This window comes from Geotrypetes seraphini, chromosome 8 (assembly GCF_902459505.1).
Source record: "Geotrypetes seraphini chromosome 8, aGeoSer1.1, whole genome shotgun sequence".
NCBI lineage: Eukaryota > Metazoa > Chordata > Amphibia > Gymnophiona > Dermophiidae > Geotrypetes > Geotrypetes seraphini.
The window spans coordinates 82,747,810-82,772,492 of NC_047091.1; the positions used below are offsets into that span (position 1 = coordinate 82,747,810).

The 24,683-nt window shown below is 40.1% G+C and overlaps 1 protein-coding gene across 1 annotated transcript in view; it reads right to left on the minus strand.

Moving 5' to 3' along the window:
* The window catches only part of LOC117365468, a 36,925-nt gene extending 23,977 nt beyond the window's left edge, over window positions 1-12,948 (minus strand). The window contains exons 1-3 of the mRNA XM_033955944.1: window positions 12,832-12,948; window positions 6,487-6,592; window positions 6,266-6,374 (exon numbers count right to left, since the gene is read on the minus strand). Coding sequence (XP_033811835.1) covers window positions 6,266-6,374; window positions 6,487-6,592; window positions 12,832-12,948 — 332 coding nt within the window. The remainder of the gene's footprint in view (window positions 1-6,265; window positions 6,375-6,486; window positions 6,593-12,831) is intronic.
* Between the last annotated feature and the right edge of the window lie 11,735 nt (window positions 12,949-24,683).

The following is a 24,683-nucleotide window of genomic DNA, read 5'->3' on the forward strand; positions in this document are numbered from 1 at the left end:
ACAGCTACACCAATGTGACAAAAAGTATGTTAAAAGTACAAGAAATATAATTAAACCATAATTAGTCCTTCTGCCATTCTGAATGAAATTGTTGCAGGCCTCTCTAGTATACTTCCAATTCCTCTCCTCCTCATAGTCACCACCACCATTGCTTCTGTATTTCCCTTGTGTTATTATTAGCAGCAATGAAATGATATATTTAGGGGGGGGGATACATTTTTGATCAGCTTTGAATTGTAGTGTTAAGTGTGTCACAGAGGTGAATAATGTCTTTCAGATGTATCACAACAAAAGAATGGTTGAGAACCACTGCTTTAGATGGTTCATAGTTTAATTTATTTGCTATAACATCTATAATTAAAAAAAAAAACTATTGAAAACATAACTATTTGTAGTTGCTTTCATGTAAGGATAGATTTCTGTATGTACGGGTAATAGATGGAAGTGGGCAAGAATGTCATAAATGTTGATTTTATGTTTTGTATGAAAATCATCTAGATATAGAAGGTCTATAAATAAATATAAAATAAAGGCCCCCTTTTATGAAGCCGCGTTAGGCTTTTTTATCGCCAGCCGCAGCGCTATTAGCTCTGACGCTTATAGAATTCCTATGAGCATCAGAGTTAATACCACCACGACCAGTGATTAAAAAAAAAAAAAAAGCCTAATGCAGCTTTGTAAAAGGGGGGGGGGAGGGGGAAATTACCTAAGCGGTGTACAATAAAAGAAATTACAGTATATACAATTTTGGGAAGAGATTACAAGGGTAAAATACAAATGGAGGCCTAGGTTATAACAAATGAAAACTTAATTGAGATGTATGAATATAAAAAGACCATTCCAGAAGGCGGGGGCTACTAGGCTGAAACAACTGCAGCGTGCTTCATCTAAATCAGTGGTCTCAAACTTGTGGCCTGGGGACCACATGCGGCCCGTCAGGTACTATTTTGAGGCCCTCTATATGTTACCATTGTTCTGGAATGTTGCCCGCTTCACTGCTGTAATCTCACACAAGCACTTTCCTGCATCTGATTGTGAGGTGGAGTGGAGAGAACAATCGCGTACAGACACAGGAAAGCGCTTGCGTTAGGTTACAGCAGTGAGGCGGGCAACGTTCCAGAATGTAAGGTAACCATTGGAGGCAGTGCAGCTTGTGTGTGTGTACATAATCTCGTGAACTCTCGTGAAATTCAGCACCTCTCCTAGCAGTGACTGCTTGATGTAAGATGTCCCAGTGCTGGAGGAGGTGAGAGCTGAAGGCAGTTTCGGATGCAACCACTGGACACTTACAAGGCACAAGTTTTCCAGGCACAAGTCGGATATTGATTCTCCCCTCTACAAAAAAGCCTAGAGAACTACACCAAAATCTTGTCTCTTGCAGTTGATACTTTAGAATCCAAATCACAATTTTGCATGAGGTAAAACTCTTTATAGTTTATACATTTTTCCTTAATTGCTTCTGATCATTTCAGCTATACACAGCTGAAAGCAGTACAACATACAGAAAGTGAAAAACTAACTAAACTTCACTTTCTACATGTTGCACTGCTTTCAGCTGAGTATAGCTGAAATGATCAGAAGCAATTAAGGAAAAATGTATAAACTATAACGAATTTTACTTTATGCAAAGTTGTCATTTCTTTAATAAGACATTAACTGTTTTTCTTCTGTGGCCCTCCAAGAACCTACAAATCCAAAATGTGGCCCTCCAAAGGGTTTGAGTTTGAGACCACTGATCTAAATGAACCTGAAGATGGGATGGGATAACCAAGAGATTTTGTTGAGAATAGCAAAGAGAGAAAGGTGGATTGTAAGGCATAAAAAGTCTGAAGAGAAATAATTGGGAAGTCATAATAAAAAGACTTATGGACTAATGTGAGGATTATAAGAAGAGATGAGTGATGGGGAGCAAATAAACATCTGTAAGAAGAGGAATTACTCTTTCTAATTTTTGGGATCTTTACAAATGTGTTCTGGATAAGCAGAAATCACTTGCTTTGGTATGGGGTATGTCTCAATATAGGAATTATAGTAATTGTGATGACGGAGGGGATCAGAAGGTGAAGGGCGCACAGTTGTTTAAGGGTTAAACATTTTAAAAAAAATTTAATAAGACTGGTAATCTGGGTGTGGAACATAAGAAGTTGCCTCCGCTGAGACAGACCAGAGGTCCATCTTGCCCAGCGATCCGCTCCCGCGGCGGCCCATTAGGCTTATTGCCTGAACAGTGGTCCCCGACTAATTTTATTATTTACCTCTAATCCTATCCCTATAACCTACCTCTACTCCTATCTGTACTCCTCGATCCCCTTGTCCTCCAAGTACCTATCCAAACCTTCTTTGAAGCTCCTTTAAGGAAAATATGACTTCCTTGGACCTCAAGACACAGAAGAACCTCGAACCCTTTCGCCTTCCCCCCACTCAAAGGCACACAACGCAAGAAAATGTTTGACAACCTTCTGGCAACACAAGCAGCAAAAATCAACCATTCCATCTCCAATCTTATGACAATATCAGACAACCTCAAAACATTCAGAAAAGAAATCAAAACCCTGCTTTTCAAAAAATTCATCCAAATATTTTAACCCCTCCTCTTTTACCTCCAGAAGATTCACCTACCTTCAGATAACCTTCCCCCAAATTGCCCACCTTAACACCTTCCAATTAAACAAATACCATAAATAGATTGTAACCTACCCTCTCTAACTGCATTCCATATGTATTTTTCATACAGTTCTTCACTGTCAGTTTAATTTCCATCCTATAAGTTCACATAGAATTTTTCTTTTTTCAACCATCTTTATTTTCTCTTCTTTATTAATTTCCAGGTACTTTAGTTAGATTGTGAGCCTTCGGGACAGTAAGGGAATTTTTTAAGTACCTTCTTACTTCTCATTTATAATCTTAATGTATATTTTCTTCAAACCGCTTAGAACTTAAAGGATATAGCGGTATATAAGAAATAAATTACATTACATTACATTACTGTAGGGGTAATAATTTACCGTGGTCTTTCCATCTGACTTTTAGTATCTTATCTTCCATACCTGCTTTTTGCCACATGTAATGAGACTGGAGTTAGCGGTAACCAGTACTTTGATGTTGTTGACCTATAAAGGAGAGTCCTAACAACTGTGTGAGGAGAGCGAGGAGAGCAAGAAAGATATTAAACAACATTAGCCCAAGAATAGATCCCTGAAGGACCCCTCAAGAAAAAGAATGAGGAAAGGAGAAAGCACTACACCAGTAAACATTAAAAAAATAATCTGAGGTACATAATCAAAATGGAAACACATCTAAAAACCCGCCTAAATTGGCACTTGGATGACCTAAAAGACAGGTAGTCCAAGTGTCGATAATCAAAATGGGTTTTAGACGTATTTAGAGGCATCTTAGGCCTTTTGATTGCTGCTGTGCATCCAGAGTGGAAAGGGGCATTTATCGAGGAGTGGTTATGGCGGGAGGTGGGCAGGATGTGGGCCAACCAAACTTAGTCATCCTGCAGCGATAATTGAAAATTTGATGAGACTGCATAGACAGAACTTATACATTGTGACTTAGGCAATCTGAAAACAGATATAAGTGCCCAGAAGGTATCCAAAGTGACCAGATAACCACTGCCGGGACAAAGTACAGACCCCCACACACTCCCCCAGTGATCACTGACACCCCCTCCCCTCACACACTCACATACTCTGCCATAAAAATCAGAATAAAAACGTACATACGTGTCTCCTGAACATTAGTACCTGGCATAGAAAAGTCAAGTAGAGCTGCACAGAGGTGACTTAAGTAGTATGGAGGGTGGGCTAGTGAACCATAGAGAGGAGGACCCAGACCCATAAGCCACTCTAACCACTGCATTCATGGTGAAAATTTGAGCCCACCAACCCCCCCCCCCCCAAAAAAAAAAAAAATAAATAAATAAATAAATAAAAATCCTAGTGTACTGCCATATAGGTGGCACCTGTAGCCATAAGGGCTAATGGGGTGGTAGACAGGTGGGTATAGTAAGTTTTGAGGGTGTTTTTTGGGGGTTCACCATGACCTGCAAGGGAGTTGTGGTGAGATGTTTATGTGGCACCCTCTTTGTGAAGTTCACAATAGTGCCTTGTAAGGTGTCCCCATTACTCTGTTGCCATGTCTGGGTGGCCATTCCATCACTATGCTGACCCCTCACATGCCCAAAGGTCTTGTTTTAGGTATTTTGGACTTGGATGATATTTTGGATGAGAATGCGGTATAAAGATAGACGACTTGGTGGTCTGGACGATCAAACGACTGGACATATAATTAGACGATTCTCGGAAAAAATATTTGGACATATTTTTCAAGAATGGACTTTAGACGCTGCTGACTTTGGACGACTAGCGCCCTAGGCCCAAAACGGACTTAGATTTTTTTTTATTATGCCATTCCACATATGTAAGATATGAACAGAGCCAACAAGAGCTTTACCAGCAAAATGGAGTTCAGAAAATCTATGAGTAAGAACGGAATGGTTTTGCCATGGAAAGGTCCAATGAGATCAATAACACATTTTTCTTCCTATGTAAGTTAGTACAAACAGAATTTAAAAGGGCAAGTAAAGTTGGTCAAGTAGTGAACTCGAAACCCAGACATTGATGCCCTCAAGAAATTGGGTAAGCTGAGAAGCTACTGGTTTCTCAACAATTTTTCAGATGAATAGCAGGTTTGATGTTGGCCAATAATTAGAGATATATTTGAGGTCAAGCTTAAGATGAATTATGGGTGAAGGAATTATGCCCTGCTCCCATTCAATTGGAACAATGCTAGTGGAAAAATATTGAGCACTGATTATAAGTAAGGAAAGAAAGGATCTAGAATATGTTTGAATAGTTTAGTTGGCAAAGGATTGGTGACAGAAGAGATTAGAGTACAGATGGTGTTTGATAGCTCAATAAAAGTTGGGGGAGAGAAGCTGCTAAGGCAGCTGAAATTTATTGTGGGACTAGATGGGATAGTAGGAGAGAAAGCTAGGGAAGCAGGTAAAGGTGATTTTTTTCAGTTAAGGTTTCTGCCAGGTACATGTGACTTGGATTGGCTACTGTGGAAACAGGATACTGAACTAGATTGGTCTGACCCAGTATAAACATGCTCGAGGAATGGGCTGCGACATGGCAAATGAGGTTTAACGTGGATAAGTGCAAGGTGATACATGTCGGTAACAAAAATCTTATACATGAATACAGGATGTCTGATGCAGTACTCAGAGAGACCCTCTAGGAAAGAGACTTGGTTGTACTGGTAGACAAGTCAATGAAGCCGTCCACACAATGTGCGGTGGCGGCGAAAAGGGCGAACAGAATGCTAGGAATGATTAAGAAGGGGTTCACAAACAGATCAGAGAAGGTTATCATGCCGCTGTATCGAGCCATGGTATGCCCCCACCTGGAATACTGCATCCAGCACTGGTCGCCGTACCTGAAGAAAGGGTCCAGAGAAGAGTGACTAAAATGGTTAAGAGGCTGGAGGAGTTGCCGTGCAGTGAGAGATTAGAGAAACTGGGCCTCTTCTCCCTTGAAAAGAGGAGACTGAGAGGGGACATGATCGAAACATTCAAGATAATGAAGGGAATAGATTTAGTAGATAAAGACAGGTAGTTCACCCTCTCCAAGGTAGAGAGAATGAGAGGGCACTTTCTAAAGTTAAAAGGGATAGATTCCGTATAAACGTAAGGAAGTTCTTCTTCACCCAGAGAGTGGTAGAAAACTGGAACGCCCTCCCGGAGGCTGTTATAGGGGAAAACACCCTCCAGGGATTCAAGACAAAGTTAGACAAGTTCCTGCTGAGCCAGAATGTACGCAGGTAAGGCTAGTATCAGTTAGGGCACTAGTCTTTGACCTAAGGGCCGTCGCATGAGCGGACTGCTGGGCACGATGGACCACTGGTCTGACCCAGCAGTGGAAATTCTTATGTTCTTATGTAAGGAAGTTCTTCTTCACCCGGAGAGTGGTAGAAATCTGGAACGGTCTTCTGAAGGCTGTTATAGGGGAAAGCACCCTGCAGGGATTTAAGACAAGGTTAGACAAGTTCCTGCTGAATCGGAACATACACAGGTAAGGCTAGACTCAATCAGGGAACTAGTCTTTGACCTAAGGGCTGTCATGTGAGCAGATTACTGGGCACGATGGATCACTGGTCTGACCCAGCAGCGGCAATTCTTATGTTCTTATTTATTCTTATGATCTTAAGTTCACAAGTTATATGTTATCACAAATGTATTTATTCAATTACATCATACCGTGTGTATTGTATATCTGTGCATTTGTACTTGCCCATATGCAGTATGGCTGCTCGCATGCCAATGACTGCAGCACAGTTCAGAATGCAGGAACTGAAGATGCCAGAGCCTGCAGAAGAATTCAGAACAAGAGCTGAAGATACCAAGATCAACAAAATGAAGAATACAGACTGAAGATATCAAGACATGCAGCATAATTCAGAATGTGGGGCTGAAGATACCAAGAATCACAGCAGGATTGACAGCATAGAGTTGAAGGTACTGAGAACTGCAGCAGAACACAGGGATGATGATACCAAGAACCTCAGCAGCATTCAGAGCATAGAGCTAAAGATAATTAGAACTGATGAATTTTAAAAGAAGGGCTAAATATAACAGGGACTGCAGCATAATTCAGAAAATAGGGGAGAAGATATTGAGAATCGCAACAGAATTCAAGGATGAAGATATTGAGAAATGTGCAGAATTCAGTACTCGGTGCCAACGATACTGAGAATTCCAGCAGAATTCAGAACGTAGGACTGAAGGTACAGCAGTTTGTTTAGGGCCCTATGTTATTGAGGTGATGGGTGGGGACTGGAACTCTGGTCTCCAGAATTCTCAACTCTGTGTGACCTGGTTCTTAACTAGCTTAAACATGTGCAAGGTACTCTCGAGAAAGTACTTTGGCAAATTCAAGGCATGTAAATGACAGGCTACGGAGGTTAGTGGGCTGCCCACAGTTGCATAAGGTGAGTAGTGAGTACAGTATGAAAGTGATTGATCGGAAGCATGAGTCACCGTTAGGCCTGTCGAAATGAAGGCAGCCTCAGAAGCAGGACTTCACCTGAGACACTTAAAGAAAAACCCTCCAAACATGAGAACCACACAACTTCTATGCTCATCTCTGCCTTTGATTGGCCACACGCCTAAGACCACATTTTTCAACTGGATGTTGCTGATTTTGTTTTTTTAATATATATATATATAAATTGCTTATTCTGTTTGATAGAGAAAATAAGTTTGCCTCCCTTTAGGGTTAGGTTGGCTTTAGCACTGCACACCCTTTCTGGCTTTGTGAATGAAGGAGGAGGAAACAATTCATTCTGCAAGAGACTGCACAACTGCTGGAAATCAGTCAGACCTAACCAGTACCATCTATCTTCACGTTCACAACACACAAGTTTGTGGGTTTCCATGCCTGGCTGTTGGAGCAAGATAGAGCCAGTCCACCCACATTAGGGGTTCTGGGGAATGGCAGGATTCCTGCTTACTGTCCAAGCCCTGATTCTATCGAATTATCTCTCCCAGAATACAAAAGGAGGTCTAGTTTACAACAAATGATTCAGGACCAGAGCAGCCCTGGCAAATCACAAATATCAAATTATTAATGTCAACCTGGATTCGGTAAATCTCTAAAACTGTAAGTGCAGATATCTAACTTTCAGGCTGATTTAATTAAACACGGAAAATTTGTATATAGCTTAGCACACCTTTGTTTTAAAATGAGTTTTGTGTATGAACGGGAAGGGGTAAAACACGGACCTCATTGATCTTAACTGCACGTCCTTAAATAATCTTCATTTATTGACAGCTGAGGTTTCATATTTCATGACTGCAGGTCTGCGTTTTAGCCCCTTATTCCACCGCTGTAAATGTTGCCGTTTCTGATCCCACGGATCTGTGCTCACAGTAAAGAGGAAACACTTCAGCTAAGGAAGGTCTGCGTTTTACCCTGCAGCAGGAAAATGTTTTTTTTTTTGCTTGGTTCAAGCTGGACTTGAATCCAGATCAGCAGGGCCCACAACAGCTACCCTAACCTCCAGGCTACTTTGGTAGTTTGTGAAATAGCAAAGTTTTGCTTCTTTTAGTCTCAGCATAGGTCATGGCTCTGACAGACCTCCATGACAATTTAGCTCTGATGTATCCTAATGCTTTTCCCTCCCTATACTGAGATTAAAAGTGGCACGGACCTGAGGGCAAAAAGTTTTTGAGGTTTTTTTTAAATTTTGACTCCTTCCGCAGATGGAGTCAGGGCAAAAGTTTTGCCACTTTTAGTCTCAGCATAGGGAGGGAAAAGCATTAAGATCCGTCAGAGCTAAATTGTCATGGAAGTCTGTCAGAGCCATGGCCTATGCTGAGACTAAAAGGAGCAAAACTTCATTATTTTACAAGCTACCAAAGTAGCCTGGAGGTTAGGGTAGCGGTCTTGTTGATCTGGGTTCAAGACCAGCTTAGCTGAAGTGTTTCTTCAAATTAATTATTATTAATAAAAGACTTTTGGCACAGATCCGTGGGGTCAGAAACAGCAACAGATACAGCGGTGGAATGAGGGGCTAAAACACGGACCTGCACACATGAAATATGAAACCTCAGCTGTCAATAAATGAAGATTTTTAAGGACGTGCAGTTAAGATCCGTGAGGTCTGTGAGGTCCACGTTTTACCCCTTCCCTGTATGAACTAACTCTGCCCCAAAACTCTGGTAAAAACAAAAAAAGTATGGATACTGATGTTCTGGAGATAATTTATTATACACTGGTAGACATCACACAGCTCATTTAAATCCCAAGATAATGAAGATATTAGCTTTTAAACACACATGCAAAGAAGTGCACGGAAGATGCACATTTTCTAATGCCAGCCAGGGCTTTAACACAAGATCTGAAGAGGAGTAAAAAGCTTGTTCTGTGGCCAACATTAGTAAGGATTTCGTGCCTGTTTCTTCTCTACTGCACACTAGAACTATGGCACTAGTTTCAGTATTCCTTATTCCAGTATAAGTCCAGAACTATTATAAAAAGTGTATACTGGATAAGAATCTTAACCTTGCAGACTCATGAGTGGATAAATGAAAAAGCCTCAGCCCCACCACTCCACCGCTGTAATATCTTGTTACTGCGGGAAGAAATTACGTGGTGCAATCATCACTGGCTATTTCATTCATTTTTAAGTGCTTTTTGTTTAAATAGTATGTTTAAATAAATAAACACCGACACCATCTTGCTCTTTTATAAACATAGACAGAGTCGGATGACATAAGCAACCCGGTAAGACACTTGGATTTTAAAGTTGGGTAGTAATTACTTATAAAACTTAGCGGGTGGGGTGATGTTATAGAATAAGCACTAATGTCACCTTCCTGTTACTATTTTAGGGGGGACCCTTGATACAGCACAGACGGTGCGAAACATGTCAGGTCATGTTCCCAGGATTCAGCTGGCATAAGATAAGTACACTGAACCTCAGTATTTCTTACTATTACCTAATAAATAATTTAAACATACTATTTAAACAAAAAGAACTTAAAAATGAATGAAATAGCCAGTGATGATTGCACATGTAATTTCTTCCCGCAGTAACAAGATATTACAGCGGTGGAGTGGTGGGGCGGAGGCTTTTTCATTTATCCACTCATGGGTCTTCTCTACTGCAAGCATACAGGACTTGTAACTCTTTTGTGGTTTTGTTGAAACAAGGCCAGGGATTGAGTTGCTGAGGGTGAGGTATGCTAAGGGTTGGACAGCCAACATTATAATATACAGTATTACAATAATCTGCTCCTTGTGACCCTGGGCAAGTCACTTAATCCCCCCCCCCCATTGCCCCAGGTACATTAGATAGATTGTGAGCCCGCCTGGACAGACAGGGAAAAATGCTTGAGTACCTGAATAAACTCATGCAAACCGTTCTGAGCTCCCCTGGGAGAGCGGTATAGAAAATTAAATATAAATGTAAAAAAATATATAAATATACCATCTACGACTAGGTGGTTTACAGAGTACGAACATAAAAACTTAGGAATAAACATCATAAAGCAAAATTTTAAAAAGAATCACTCTTTAAATAACCCACTGCGCCAATGAAAACCTTGGACATTTCACAAAAATGCTATAACAAACAATTGCATTTTCAATCTTTTTTTTTTTTTTTTAATCTTAACTTGTCAGAACACAGCTGTAACTGTCCCACCAATGCATTCCATACCTTAATACAAAAAAGCAGCAGCTCTGGTTTCAGCATTATCGGTTCCAACAACTTTTGATTTTCAGATCTCAAAGCTCTACTAGGCTCTACTTAAGCATGGAATAAGATTAATCTAATGTGTAGGATAGCATTATTTCACAATAGTAAGAAAACTGAGTAACCATCAAAAATTATTTTATATCATCTCATATATTTTGGGGGGGATCATTGGAAACCCTTGCAGTAATAAGAACATAAGAACATAAGAACATAAGCAGTGCCTCCGCCGGGTCAGACCATAGGTCCATCCTGCCCGGCAGTCCGCTCCCGCGGCGGCCCAAACAGGTCACGACCTGTCTGAATCACCAGAAGGGGCTCCCTTGCCACCTTGGTTTCTCATTGAAGTCCTATCTTCCCATCGAAGTCCTAACCTTCCGGTCTTGCACATGCACGACCTGGTTGGGTTTCTATACTTATTACCTGGTTAGCTTTCTATACTTGTGTTACATCCCAGCTCCTCCCTCAGTATCCCACGATCCCTTTATCCATCAGGAATCCGTCCAATCCCTGTTTGAATCCCTGTACCGTACTCTGCCTGATCACTTCCTCCGGTAGCGCATTCCAAGTGTCCACGACCCTTTGGGTGAAAAAAAACTTCCTTGCATTTGTTTTGAACCTATCTCCCTTCAGTTTCTCCGAATGCCCCCTCGTACTTGTTGTCCCCTTCAGCCTGAAGAATCTGTCCCTATCCACCCTCTCTATGCCCTTCATTGTTTCAGACAGAAACATTGCTCCTGAATCGTCATCGATCCTTTTTGGTATTTAATTTATTTGAATAGAATCTTTTTCTTTTTTCTTATTTTTTCTTATCTTAAAACTTAAGGCTCCTTTTACAAAGGTGCGCTAGCGTTTTTAGCGTACGCACTGGATTAGCGCGCGCTATAGTGCGTGCTACCCGAAAAACTACTGCCTGCTCAAGAGGAGGCGGTAGCGGCTAGCACGAGTGGCATTTTAGCACGCGCTATTCTGCGCGTTAAGGCCCTAACGCACCTTTGTAAAAGGACCCCTTAGTTTACAGCACTTATCTTTTCAGTTAAATCACTGTCGGACGAGGAACTCTTGGCTAACATTATGGCACAGGTGCATAATGTAAGCCAGTGTATCACAAACTGTGTGCCGCAGTGAAATTCAGGTTGTGCCGCAAGATGCCGGCGAGGAGGAGAGGCACCAATGCCGGTGGACTACCTACACGACATCCTGTAGGCAATCAGCCGGCACCTCTCCTCCTTGCCAGCAGGCTCGGGGTCCCATCTGGAGGGCCTCCGCGCATGTGCATCGGCATGATGACATCACACATGCAAGTGCTGACTCCGTCCTTGGAACACCTCCAAAATATCTGGTTTTTATTTAGGTGCTAACTGCTAATTTTCAGCGGCAATAACCAGTTTGCCACAGAAAATTAACAGCTAACTCCAAACAAGCAATTTATCCAGTCAGCAGCCATTTCTTGCCAGTTAAATTGTTCTGAATACAGACCAGTGTGTTAAAAAAAACACACAAAAAAACCAACTATACAAGGTTTATTTTCTGCATAATTCTGTCAAAACATGACCAATTTTACTAAAATTTGGGATATATCATCCTGAATAAATTTACAATAAACCTATACTCATGCCAGCCACCTTACTGCAATGTCGTCACCACCACATATGATTATACAGGAATGCAGTTAATGCCAGAGCCACACCTGCCACTTTGTGAGGGCCTCAATCACCCTTGGTTGAATGCTGGTTGTCACATCTCCACCATGCCAACCTTACAGGCAGCCAAACATGATGGAGATGATACATGATTATAATCAAGACTCCAAATATGGCTGATAGTATTTAACTTACCAATCAAGATGTCTTTCCCTCCCCCTTGAGCAGCACAGCACCCCCATTTGCATTATGTGACAATAAAATGATCTAAAAAAGTGGACCGGCCAAAGCCTCACCTGTCTTTTGACATATGTGGGACACAGACTGTAGAAGTCTGTCTGGCATCAGCCTCAGTTCCCACTACTCTTGCCCAAGATAATCCCTCAAAAGACAGGTTGTGTTTCCATCCTATTTCTATTTAGGCATCTCCTGTGGCTATCCCTTGGATTTTTGAATTTTCTCCCTCTCCTGGAAGGGCGTTCCAAGCATCCACCACCCTCTCTGTGAAAAAGTATTTCCTGACATTAATCCTAAGTCTACCTCTCTCCAACCTTCACTCATGTCTTCTAGTTCTACTGCCCCATGTCTCTGGAAGAGGATTGTTTGAATATTAATACCTTTCAAGTACTTAAATGGCTGCATCATATCACCTCACACTCTCCTTTTCTCTAGTATTTATATATTCAGTCTTTTCTCATGCATCTTATGACACGAACCCTGTACCATTTTTGTCGCCTTCCTCTGAATTGCCTGAAGTGTTTTTAATGTCTTTGAGGAGATATGGTCTTCAAATTGGATACAGAACTCCATGTGAGGCCTCGCCAATGGCTTGAACAGGGGCATCAACACCTGCTAGATAGCCTCCCTCTATGCAGTCTAGCATTCATTGGGCAACAGCTATCGCCTTGTTGCATTGATTCACCAGCTTGAGATCCTCAGACACTATCACCCCAAGATCTTTCTCCTGATTCATGCATATCAGTTTCTCACCCCTTAGCACATACTGCTCATTTGGATTTCTATATCCCAGTTGTATCATTTTGCACTTCTTCGCATTGAATTTTAACTACTATACATTTCACTATTCTTCTAATTTTTGTAGATTCCTTCTCATGTTGTTCATGCCCTCTGAGAAGTCCACTCTAGTGCAAATCTTGTTGTCATCCGCAAAAAGGCAAACTTTTCCTTCAGCAGTATTGCTCACAAATGTTCAACAGAATTAGCCCCAGTCCCAGTTCAATAAAATTAGCCCCAGTCCCAAGTCTCTCCACTATTTACAATTCTATCCTCTGAGAAAACATTTACCACTGCCCTCTGCCATCTGTCAGTTAACCAGTTCCCAATCCAGTTCACCACTGTATGTCCTAACTTTAGCCTGCTGAGTTTATTTATGAGCCTCCTATGAGGGACCGTGTCAATTTCCTTGCTGAAATCCATCCAGCACAAGTCCATTATCCAATTCTCTGGTAACCCAGTCAAATAGATTGATCAGATTCATTTGGCATGATTTTCTATTGGCAAAATTATATTGCCTCAGATCTTGTAACCCATTGGATTCCAAGAAACTCACTATTCTTTCCTTGAGCAGCGCCTCCATTACCTTTCCAACCACCAAAGTAAGGCTTACCAACTTATAGTTCTCTGCTTCTCTGTCTGCACTTTTGTGAAGAGGGATCACATCTGCTCTTCTGCAATCCCGCAGAACCTCCCCTGTCTCCAAGGATTTATTAAACAAATTTTTTAAGAGGACCCACCAGACCCTCTATGATTCTGGTATGGATCCTATCTGGCCCCATGGTTTTGTCCATTTTCCAAGTTGCTCACAAACACAATATCAACATCATTTTCATATGTACCTTAATCAACCAACCGAGGACCTATTCCAAAATTTTCTTTAGTGAAGACAGAACGGAAGAAATTTATTTAAAATTTTTCTATATCGCTTAAGAACTAATGGTTTGTATGAGTTAAAACAAACGTAATAATTATGACAAACCAAAATCTTAAAATCAACAGGGGAGAACTATCTTTTCTTTTCCAAAGAACTGTTAAGTTATAAGAATGTGGTGACAAACAATTGGGTTTTTAGCAGTTTCTTGAACTGAAACCGATCAATACATTGTCACAACTGACCCACTAGAGCAGGGGTAGGGAACTCCAGTCCTCGAGAGCCGTATTCCAGACGGGATTTCAGGATTTCTACAATGAATATGCATTGAAAGCAGTACATGCAAATAGATCTCATGCATATTCATTGGGGAAATCCTGAAAACCCGACTGGAATATGGCTCTCGAGGACCGGAGTTCCTTACCCCTGCACTAGAGCATTCCACATCTTAACACCAGCTATGCAAAACGTCATTGCTCTGGTGTCTGCATAGTATTCTTGCTTCCTTGAGGTTAATAGACTTTTTATTTTCATATCGTAAAGATCTGCCTGGTTTATAGTTCGCAATGACTTGTTGAAAATACCACACATCTGCTTTTTCCTCATCACTCTCCAAATAGTGTTTCATAGAATCTTTCAGTCTTACAATTCCATTTCTAGCCTTCAGAAAAGTATTGTCAATCCTCTTTATGTTTTTAGCTATTTGGTATTCTGCCAAAGCTTTTGCCAGCTGTATTTCTCTTCAGTTTTATCTGGTAATCTCTTCTGTGTTCCTCTTTTTCTGTCCTTTTCTGTTTTATGAATGCCACCTCTTTTGCCTTTATTTTGTCAGCAACTAGTTTGGTGAACTATAGAAACATGATGGCAGATAAAGGCCAAATGGCCCATCCTGTCTGCCCATCCAGAGTAACCATTATGTCTTCCTTTCTCTAAGAGATCTCATGTGCCTAGCCCAGGCTATGTCTCCACCATAAGATTGTTCCATGCATCTACCACCCTTTCTGTAAAAAAGTATTTCCTTAGATTACTCCTCTCTTAACTTCATCCTATGCCCTCTCATTCCAGAGCTTCCTTTCAAATGAAAGAGACTCAACTCATGCGCATTTACGTCTCTATCATATCTCCCCTCTTTCACTTTCCTCCAAAGTATAACAGATTGAGATCTTTAAGTCTGTCCCCATACACCTTATGACAAAGACCACGCACCATTTTAATAGCCTTCCTCTGGACTGACTCCATCCTTTTAACATCTTTTTGAAGGTGCGGCCTCAAGAATTGTACACAGTATTCTAAATGAGGTCTCACCAGAATCTTATACAGGGGAATCAATACCTCCTTTTTCCTACTGGCCATACCTTTCCCTATGCACCCTAGCATCCTTCTAGCTTTAGCTGTTACCTTTTCAACCTGTTTGGTCGAGCTTAATGCAGTGAGTACTATTGCATTTTAAATCTACTTTTAACAACTAGTGTAGATATTAATTCATGTGCATTTTATCTTGTTGCATTTAATATAGACCCCTGAGGAAGCCAAGATATTTTACTTTTAATTTATGAACTGGAGTATATTAGTTTTTACATAGGGGTATCAGATCTTTTGTATTGTATTCAATAGTGTAACCAGATGGCTGATGTGAAGGGGAGGAGTGTAAAGCCCAACATGGGTGGGTACCAAATTTTATTTTCATTTGAATGGTTTAAGGTTTAGGTTTCAGGTTTATTTAAAATTTGATATACCGCCTTATCAAACATCAAAGCAGTTTTACTTAGTATATATAAAAAAACAAGAAATTATAAAAACATGCATTAAAAACAAATTTCAATACATAACACTAACAGTCTGACACACTGACAAACAATGACACACCGACACGAGAGGCAACTTGGCAGAAGTACAATATTTAAATTGAAAAAGATGGGAAGAGGGTAAAAACAAGAGGAAGGGAAGCACAGGCAAATAATCTAAAATACGAGTCTAATGGCAGGGAACGGACTTCCATTACCGTCCTTAAAAGGACTATCATACATCATATGCATCTTTTTTAAAAAAAGGCCTTTAAGCTACTTTTAAATTTATCAAGGGATGTAATTTCTCTTATGTGATTTGGTGCTGAATTCCAGATAGTAGGTGTCGTAACTGAAAAAATGCTAGTACGCATGGTGTTAATATATCTTAGTGAAGGGATAGATAGTAAGTTTTGATTTGAGGAATGTAAAGTACAATGGGTAGTGTGAGGGATTAACAGCCTATTGATGAGTTCTGGTTGGCCAGCTATTTTTGTCTTAAAGGTCAGTAACATTATTTTGTAAGTGATTCGGTGCTCAATGGGAAGCCAGTGAGTTTTGATCAGAAGGGGTGTGACATGATTGTATTTACGTGCTTTTGAGATGATTTTTATAGCAGTGTTTTGGATAATTTGAAGACGTCTTATTTCTTTCTTTGTGATTCCTGTGTATAATGAATTGCTATAGTCCAAACATGAAATGACTAAAGAATGAATGAGGATATTTAATGACGACTGATCTAGTAATGTGGCGAGGGATCTTATCTTTTTTTTTTCCATGAAATTTTATTGAAAATTTTTATCAAAATACAAAAGTGGAAACAAAGTAAAAATACAAACATTCCCAGAAAAATAATAAGGATCTTATCTTTTCAACATCTATATGTCTTCTTTGAAACTCTTCCATCTATCTCCCTTCAAAACACTATATACATATGCAGATGATATCCTTGTACTTCTTAAGATAGATTCAAACCTCACTAACCTCACCGAGAAAATAACAGCTTGCATAACGAAACTCCAATCCTGGGCCCTCACTGTACAAATGAAGCTGAATGAGTCCAAAACAAAATCATTTTGGCTTGGCCCAAAATTAGATCAGCTACCCACGCTCATTTCACTATCTTCTGGTCCCACACTGCAGATTGAATTCTCAAGCAAAGTTTTGGGCATCATTATTGACTCTACACTTTCCTTTAATGACCAATCATTCTTTCCAGACTGGACTATTGTAACTCCATCTATCTAAGTCTAACCAAGAAAAGTCTTCAAAGACTTCAAAACTGGCTTCCAGTGATTTCTAGGGTTCACTTTAAATGTACCTGCTTAACATTCAAGATTCTACATGGCATTCTTCCTCCCATAATTTCACTATCTTGGAATTCTTCAAGACCTGACATTACCAGATCCACCCAAAAACTTAAACTATCTTTCCCCTCATTAAAAAGCATCATCTATGCAGGAAAATTAGGGAAATCTCTTTTCTGCAAAATCATTGAACTTTGGAATAACCTTCCTGCCCTGCTGCAGAATCTGGGCTCCTTCCAATTATTCCAAAAGCATCTGAAAGCCGTATAGAAGCTAGCATTACTTTGTTGTATAGATTATGTTTTTCTTTAGTTCGCCAGTGTAAACTTCTTGGATCCAAAAAGAGGACTTGAGCTAATTTTACCATAATAATTACTTCTTTATTTTGTTTAATTCTTGTTAAATATGGATTTACTATGCCTAGGCTTTGTAAATTTGCTTTGGTTAAATTTGCTTTCTGTACAAGTTATACTTGATACTATATTTGAAATCAATAAAAATAATTTTTTTTATAAAAATTTGAGAACCCAATGGATTGTCCTAATGTGATAAGTGGTGCAAGAAACAGCATAGAGGAAAGAATGGAACCTTGAGGGATCCCAAAATCATTAGAGAAAGTGTTAGAAGAAGTACTATTAAAAAGAACTTTTGAGGCGCGATCTTTAAAATATGATTTAAACCAGTCTAAAACTTGATCAGTGATCCCTATATCCTGAAGCCTGTGAATTAACAATTGATGGTCTATAGTATCGAAGGCTGACGATAAATCCAATGAAATAAGTAGAACTGATTTATGATGATCCAGTTGGTGGTCAGCCCTATCAAGGGCAATTCTGTTGAGTGGTGTTTACGGAAACCTGTCTGATTAGGATGAAGGATGTTTGTTTGTTCAATAAAGTCGGAAAGTTGGGTGAAAACAATCTTGTCTGTTAGTTTGGCCAAAAATGGGATATTAGAGATAGTCCGCTGCACTGACTTTGTTGTCTTTAATTGTAGGAAAGAAATTGCTTCTTTCCATTGTACAAAGAGGTTGCAAATAAATGTTAAATAATGCTTACTTAAGGTCTATCCAAGTTTACTACTTCTACTATTTATCATTTCTATAGCACTGTACGTTTAACATACAATAGAGAGTCCCTGCACAGAAGAGCTTACAATCTAATTTTGACAGACAAGACATTTCAGAGTTGGGGAGATTATGGTAGTTTCCAGTTTTATTAAGTTATATACCGTCCATCAAAAATCTGGGTGGTTTACAAAAAAACAATTACATTTACAGTAAAACCTTGGTTTGTGAGCATAATTTGTTCCAGAAGCATGCTTGTAATCCAAAGCACTCGTACATCAAAGCAAATTTCCCCATAAGAAATAATGGAAACTCAGACAATTCGTTCCACAACCCAAAAACTTTAATAGAAAATACTATACGTACTTGTATTGCAAGACCTCGGTCATTTAGGACAGTCACTATACTGAAGTGTCAGAAAGAGAAGAACTATCGGCTCAGTTGTGGTGATGTGACGTGTGTACACTGTATGTACTCGTATTGCAAGACTTTGCTTGTTTAGAACAGTCCCTATACTCTTGCAGCGTCGGAGAGAGAAGAACCAGTTGTGATGTGTTTATACTGTATGTACTTGTATTGCAAGACATTGCTTGTATATCAAGTTAAAATTTAATGAAACACTTGCAAACCAAGTTACTTGAAATCCAAGGTTTTACTGTAAAGGGGAAGAAAATTGAGAGGGATGGAGAAAAGGAATAAGAATAGATTAAAGAAGAACTATAAATAATGATAGGAAAGCAGGATAGGAAAAAGGGAAAGAAGGAGGCAGCTGCTCCGTGGCTGCAACAAGTCACAATCCAGTCTCTTAGGATCTCTTAGAGTACAGAGAGCTAGTGAATAAAAGATGAACATTGATTAAAAGCATCATTGAAAAGAAATGTTTTGAGTTGATTTTTAAATGTGTCGAGTGATGACTCTAACCTGAGATAAGATGGAAGATTATTCCAGAGAGATGGGCCTGCAATCGGCCCGCAACTGAAAAAATACACCGATGAGAAAAATCTGTAATGTGACGTGTAGTATGTACTTGGAATAACCAATACTTTTTGTTGCAAGGATCTTAGAGTTTGGTTTGGAAGATAAGGGATGAGATATCGATCATGACATAAACACATATGAAAATGTAAAAAAGACGTATTGAAAATAGTGTTTTAGCAGCAGGGAATCATTCATACCACATTAGCAACAACTCTTGACATCACACCATCAATATCATAAAGTATAAAACAACGGAGAAAAATAAACCTCAATTGCGAGAGACCGGGACTACACAAGTACCCGAGCCAACTCACATCATCATTGATTTATAAAAAACTCCGTGTACATTTAAATAAATGATTTCATTCATGCGCAGTTAGTGTTTTTCAATGATTTTTTCTTTTCCAAAAGATTTTTTTAGTGGTGTGAGCAATATAAGCAGAGTCCAATAATTTAGAACTTATTTATAGCATAAACAGGATCCCAAACTAACTAAAAACTAAACGAGGGCTACAGCTCAACTATATAGGGAAAAGCAGTTGTTGAAGCAAGGAGTTTGGAACAAAAATAAGAGAAAAACATCCACTCATCTGAAGATGCGACGTGACTCAAAAAATTCTCAGTTCCTTATCCCGATAGAAAAGTCTTTCTGTTTCGCCAAGAAGGCTACTTCAGGGGAAAATTCAATGTCCAAATATCTCACGCTTCTTCCAACGCCACAATTGTAAAGCTGGCTCCTCTCAAAATGGTTCCTTGAGAGGAGCCAGCTTTACAATTGTGGCGTTGGAAGAAGCGTGAGATATTTGGACATTGAATTTTCCCCTGAAGTAGCCTTCTTGGCGAAACAGAAAGACTTTTCTGTCGGGATAAGGAACTGAGAATTTTTTGAGTCACGTCGCATCTTCAGATGAGTGGATGTTTTTCTCTTATTTTTGTTCCAAACTCCTTGCTTCAACAACTGCTTTTCCCTATATAGTTGAGCTGTAGCCCTCGTCTAGTTTTTAGTTAGTTTGGGATCCTGTTTATGCTATAAATAAGTTCTAAATTATTGGACTCTGCTTATATTGCTCACACCACTAAAAAAATCTTTTGGAAAAGAAAAAAATCATTGAAAAACACTAACTGCGCATGAATGAAATCATTTATTTAAATGTACACGGAGTTTTTTTATAAATCAATGATGATGTGAGTTGGCTCGGGTACTTGTGTAGTCCCGGCCTCTCGCAATTGAGGTTTATTTTTCTCCGTTGTTTTATACTTTATGATATTGATGGTGTGATGTCAAGAGTTGTTGCTAATGTGGTATGAATGATTCCCTGCTGCTAAAACACTATTTTCAATACGTCTTTTTTACATTTTGATATATACGATTGAATTCCCTTATACATTTAGTTATAAACACATATGAGTCAGCTTGATATTAAACACCAAAAGGATTATTTTGTATACCAGTCTATGTTTTATCCGTAACTTGTGTGCTGAGTGAAATAATGGAGTTATGTGGGCAAATGTGTGAGCACTGCTATAAGGTATTCTGTGTTAATTGTCTATCCAACCTGTCAGGCCAAGATATGGTCCATACATATTATAACAGCAAAAAACACAGCCAGTGTTTAGATTACAGGCTAAATCAACACCCCATAGTTTAAAATATTTATGACCTCTACCGCAGAACGCCAAAGTAAGTTCCTCATACAATTGAACTTCACACACTATGCTTTTTCACAAGGACAGGGATGAACCAGACTCACCCTTCCACTTTCTGGTTATTCCCAGTTTGGCAGCTAGGATAAGTAGATGTGGCACTCCTGTGGGTTGTCCATCACCTACAGACCAGTTCTGGATCAATCCCAGTAGGCATGCTTGTTTGTAATGCACCCAATCCTCCCCTGCCAAGAATTATATCTTATCTCAAATTACATTCCAATATCCCTGAATTTTTGAACCTTCCCACTATAAATGCTCAAGTGTACCCTTATGTCTACACTGCTTCCAGCGAGTGCTCTTCCCGCCCCCCCCCCCCCTCATCCCCAGCTTTTTCTGCCCTAACAGAAGTCCAGTAGGTTCTCTGCACAATCTGGTATTGCAATTGCTTATAAGTGATGACCATGGAGTATTTTTGCATGTAGTAATATATACATTCCCACTCATCTTTTCTACATTTGTTTTTTGGGTGTGGGTGTGGGGGGCATGAAATAGGAGGGCAAAGGTTTTCTGATGAGAAATATATATTTATAGAAACATACAACAGAAATATGATAAATGACAGTCCAATACAAATGATGCTGTAATAGACAACATGGAAGAACATTGAAATAACATAGATATAATATAATGTCAGCCAAATACTAATGAAACACATAATAAGCACACATTTGAACATTCAGATAACATAGATATAATGCTAATGCTGTTCATACAATATAATTTAAAATCTTACTACGCAGACAAGAAGCCAAGTACAGACTGTATAATGGGTAATATAAAGTCAAGATGGGTAATATAAAGTCAATTTTGATAAATCAATGGGTGCAGGGGTCATCAAATCCAGTCCTTGAGGTCCACAGCCCAGCCTGGTTTACAGGATTTCCACAATGAATATGTATGAGATCTATTTGCATTAACTATCCACATTTGGATGAAATGACAACTACAGTGTCAAAACAGGTTGATATTTAGACTACACACTTAGCCGAGACCTTAGAGAAAACACCACTTACAAACGCTCACCTTGGTTATCTCCAGAACTTCAGACCCTTAAGCGTGAAGAACAGAAACTGGAAAGGAGATGGCGTAAATCCTGCCTGGACAGGTTAAATTGTAGTAGGCGCTTTGACAAAAGTATCACCAAGTCTTAACAGCAGCTATAAAACAATATTTATCTCAGTGCAATCAACAGGCTCCCAATTCAACCAAACACCTGTTCAGCATAGTGAATAGCCTATTTCAGCCCTCACAAAGGGCCCAGCCTGCCCAGTCAAAACTGAACTGTGACAATTTTGCCGCATACTTTGCCAACAAAATTAAATGTTTCTACTAGTCCCACCCAGGCAGAACAGGCAGTCCCACCCAGTCTCCAATCAGCTAAAAAAACTCGCCCCTTCCTGATACATACATATGGGACACTTTTAACCCAGTAACACAGGAGGGTCTTGACAAAATCCTAAAAGACCTGAGACCAACTACCTGCTCCCTCGATCCTTATCCATCAAAGATAGTGCAGCAGGCAATTAGAGGCCTCACAGAAGGTGCCACGCAAATTGTGAATGCCTCTCTTTTACCAACAATATTAAAAGGGCAGTGGTGTGCCCTTTGCTAAAGAAGAACAATCTGGAAAGTTATCAGCCAGTACCTAACATCCCATTTCTAGGAAAATTTAAAGAGCAAACAGTCTGTATTCAACTCAGTGATTGGCAAGAAAAGAGAAACTGACTAGATCCATGTCAATCTGGATTCAGATCCAGTTATGGACTAGAAAATGGTCCTTATACCCCTGCTAGATAATCTTCACAGAAATCGAGACAGGGGATTTGCCACAATGTTAATACTGTTAGATTTCTCAGCAGCTTTTGACACTATGGATCATGATATTATGCTAGCACGACTGGCAGAAACAAGTGTCAATGAAACAATATTTGCTTAGTTCAGATCCTATCTATCAGACAGACAGCAGTCCATACTGTTTGACAGCACCTACTATTCAATATCTACCTCAAGCCATTAGCCAAGTTGATTCACTTCGTGGGCATTAAGGGGCTCATTTTCAAAGAACTTAGACACACAAAGTTCCATAGGCTATTGTGGTACTTTGTGTTTCTAAGTGTTCTGACAACAATAAGCCTTTTAGTTCTATATCTACATAGATGACGTACAGCTACTTATACCCACTGAGCCTGATTTACCCACAGCTCTGAATAAACCGACTACCTGTCTAACATCAATTAAAGAATGGGCTAAAAACAACAAAATTTGCCTGAATCCAAGTGAAACTGAGCTTCTATGAGTCCCTAATACAAGTGGGCACATACCTGACATCAAAATCTTTTTTGGGAAATATGAACTCTCCCTCAAATCACTAGTCAGGAACCTTGGAATGCAGCTCGATTCAACTCTTAGTCTAATCCCCCATATCCAAGCAACCTTCAAGAGCTATTTCTATCATTTGCAAAAACTACGCTGCCTCTCTCCTTATACTGAGTTTTGCATACCATGATTACATCAATTCTGGATTACTATAATGCACTCTACACTGGTCTGAATGCAAAGTGTCTGTCTGTACCAGCTCCAGTTGATTCAGAATGCTGCAGCAAAACCAATGGAAGGTTGTAAGCAACGTGACCACATCACACAAGTTTTGCAAAAACGCACTGGCTACCAGTACAATAGTATAGAGCAAAATTTTAAAAACTTTGTCTGATCTTCAAGGCCCTCAAAGGAAATGGTCCAGAGTACTTGAAGAACAGGATTTCCCTGTACATACCATCAAGGTCACTAAGATCCTCCCAGGGAGTATCCCTAACGAGTGGCATATTAAGGGGAGGTGAGGGAGAAAATCACTCTAGGTGCCATTTTGGTGGGGGAACCAGCATATCTCCACCCCCCACCCCCACCCATACCCCCCTCCACGCTCACGCTCTCCCTTCCCCATACCTCTTTAAATTTTTACCAGTGCAAGCAATTTCTCTGGCCTGCTGCTCGTGCTGGCTTGGCTCCCCTCTAAAATCACTTCCTGATCAAGGGGCGAGGAAGTGACATCAGAAGAAAAGCCAACGCCAGTGCAACCGGCAGGCCGGAGAAGCTGGTTGCGATGGCCAAAATTTAAAGAAGTACATAAGAAGGGAGGGCGCAAGTATGGCATAGTGGGGGGAGCACAGAAGAAGCGGAAGTGTGGAAGAAGCAGGAAGGCAAAAAGGAGGGTGTGGCTCCACCCTTGGCGCCTCCTGCCCTCGTTACTCCACTGTCCCTAACCACACTCCCTCCATAGGACATCACATGATGTAATACTAACGTGACCATTTATTTTTTTCATCAAAACGGGACATCTATTAATTGTCAGTCCCGCCCTAGCTGGCCCAGAACTTCCTCTCCGACGTCCCAAAGCTGTGCGTGGGGACAACGGAAGAGGGGATCTAAAAATGGGAAGGTCCTGTTCAAAACGGGACATATGGTCACCTTATGTAATACCCACCAACTAGCCTTTTCTGAAATAGCCCCCACACTCTTATCTGTACCCTTCTCCTCCACTGCCAACTGTAGACTCTGTCCCTTCTATCTTGCTGAACAGACTTCCTGAGTCAATACGTCAAGCTCCATCTCTCTAGCAGTATTCAAATCCAAGCTAAAAGCCCACTTTTTCAAAGCTGCTTTCAACACCTAATGCCCACTTACCGTTAAGATACGTATGTCCATCCTATCATTCTCTCTGCAAGAAACTCCCCAACCCTATATGTCCTGTCTGTCTGTCCAAATTAGATCGTAAGCTCTTCTGAGCAGGGTCTGTCTATTGCTTGTTAAATGTACAGTGCTGCATATGCCTCTCAGCACTATAGAAATAATAAGTAGGAGGAGGAGGATGCAGAAAACACTGGATTGGGAGCGATTTTGATTACCAGACTATGCTCAGCACAAATAGCATGCAAATCTTATGCACACTATTTTGGCTGAATATCCCAGTGAAAGGGGGAAGCACTGTGCTTGGCACCTGTGCACAAGAGCTGAGCGATAGGCAAAGCTCTTGTGCACAGGCCCAGT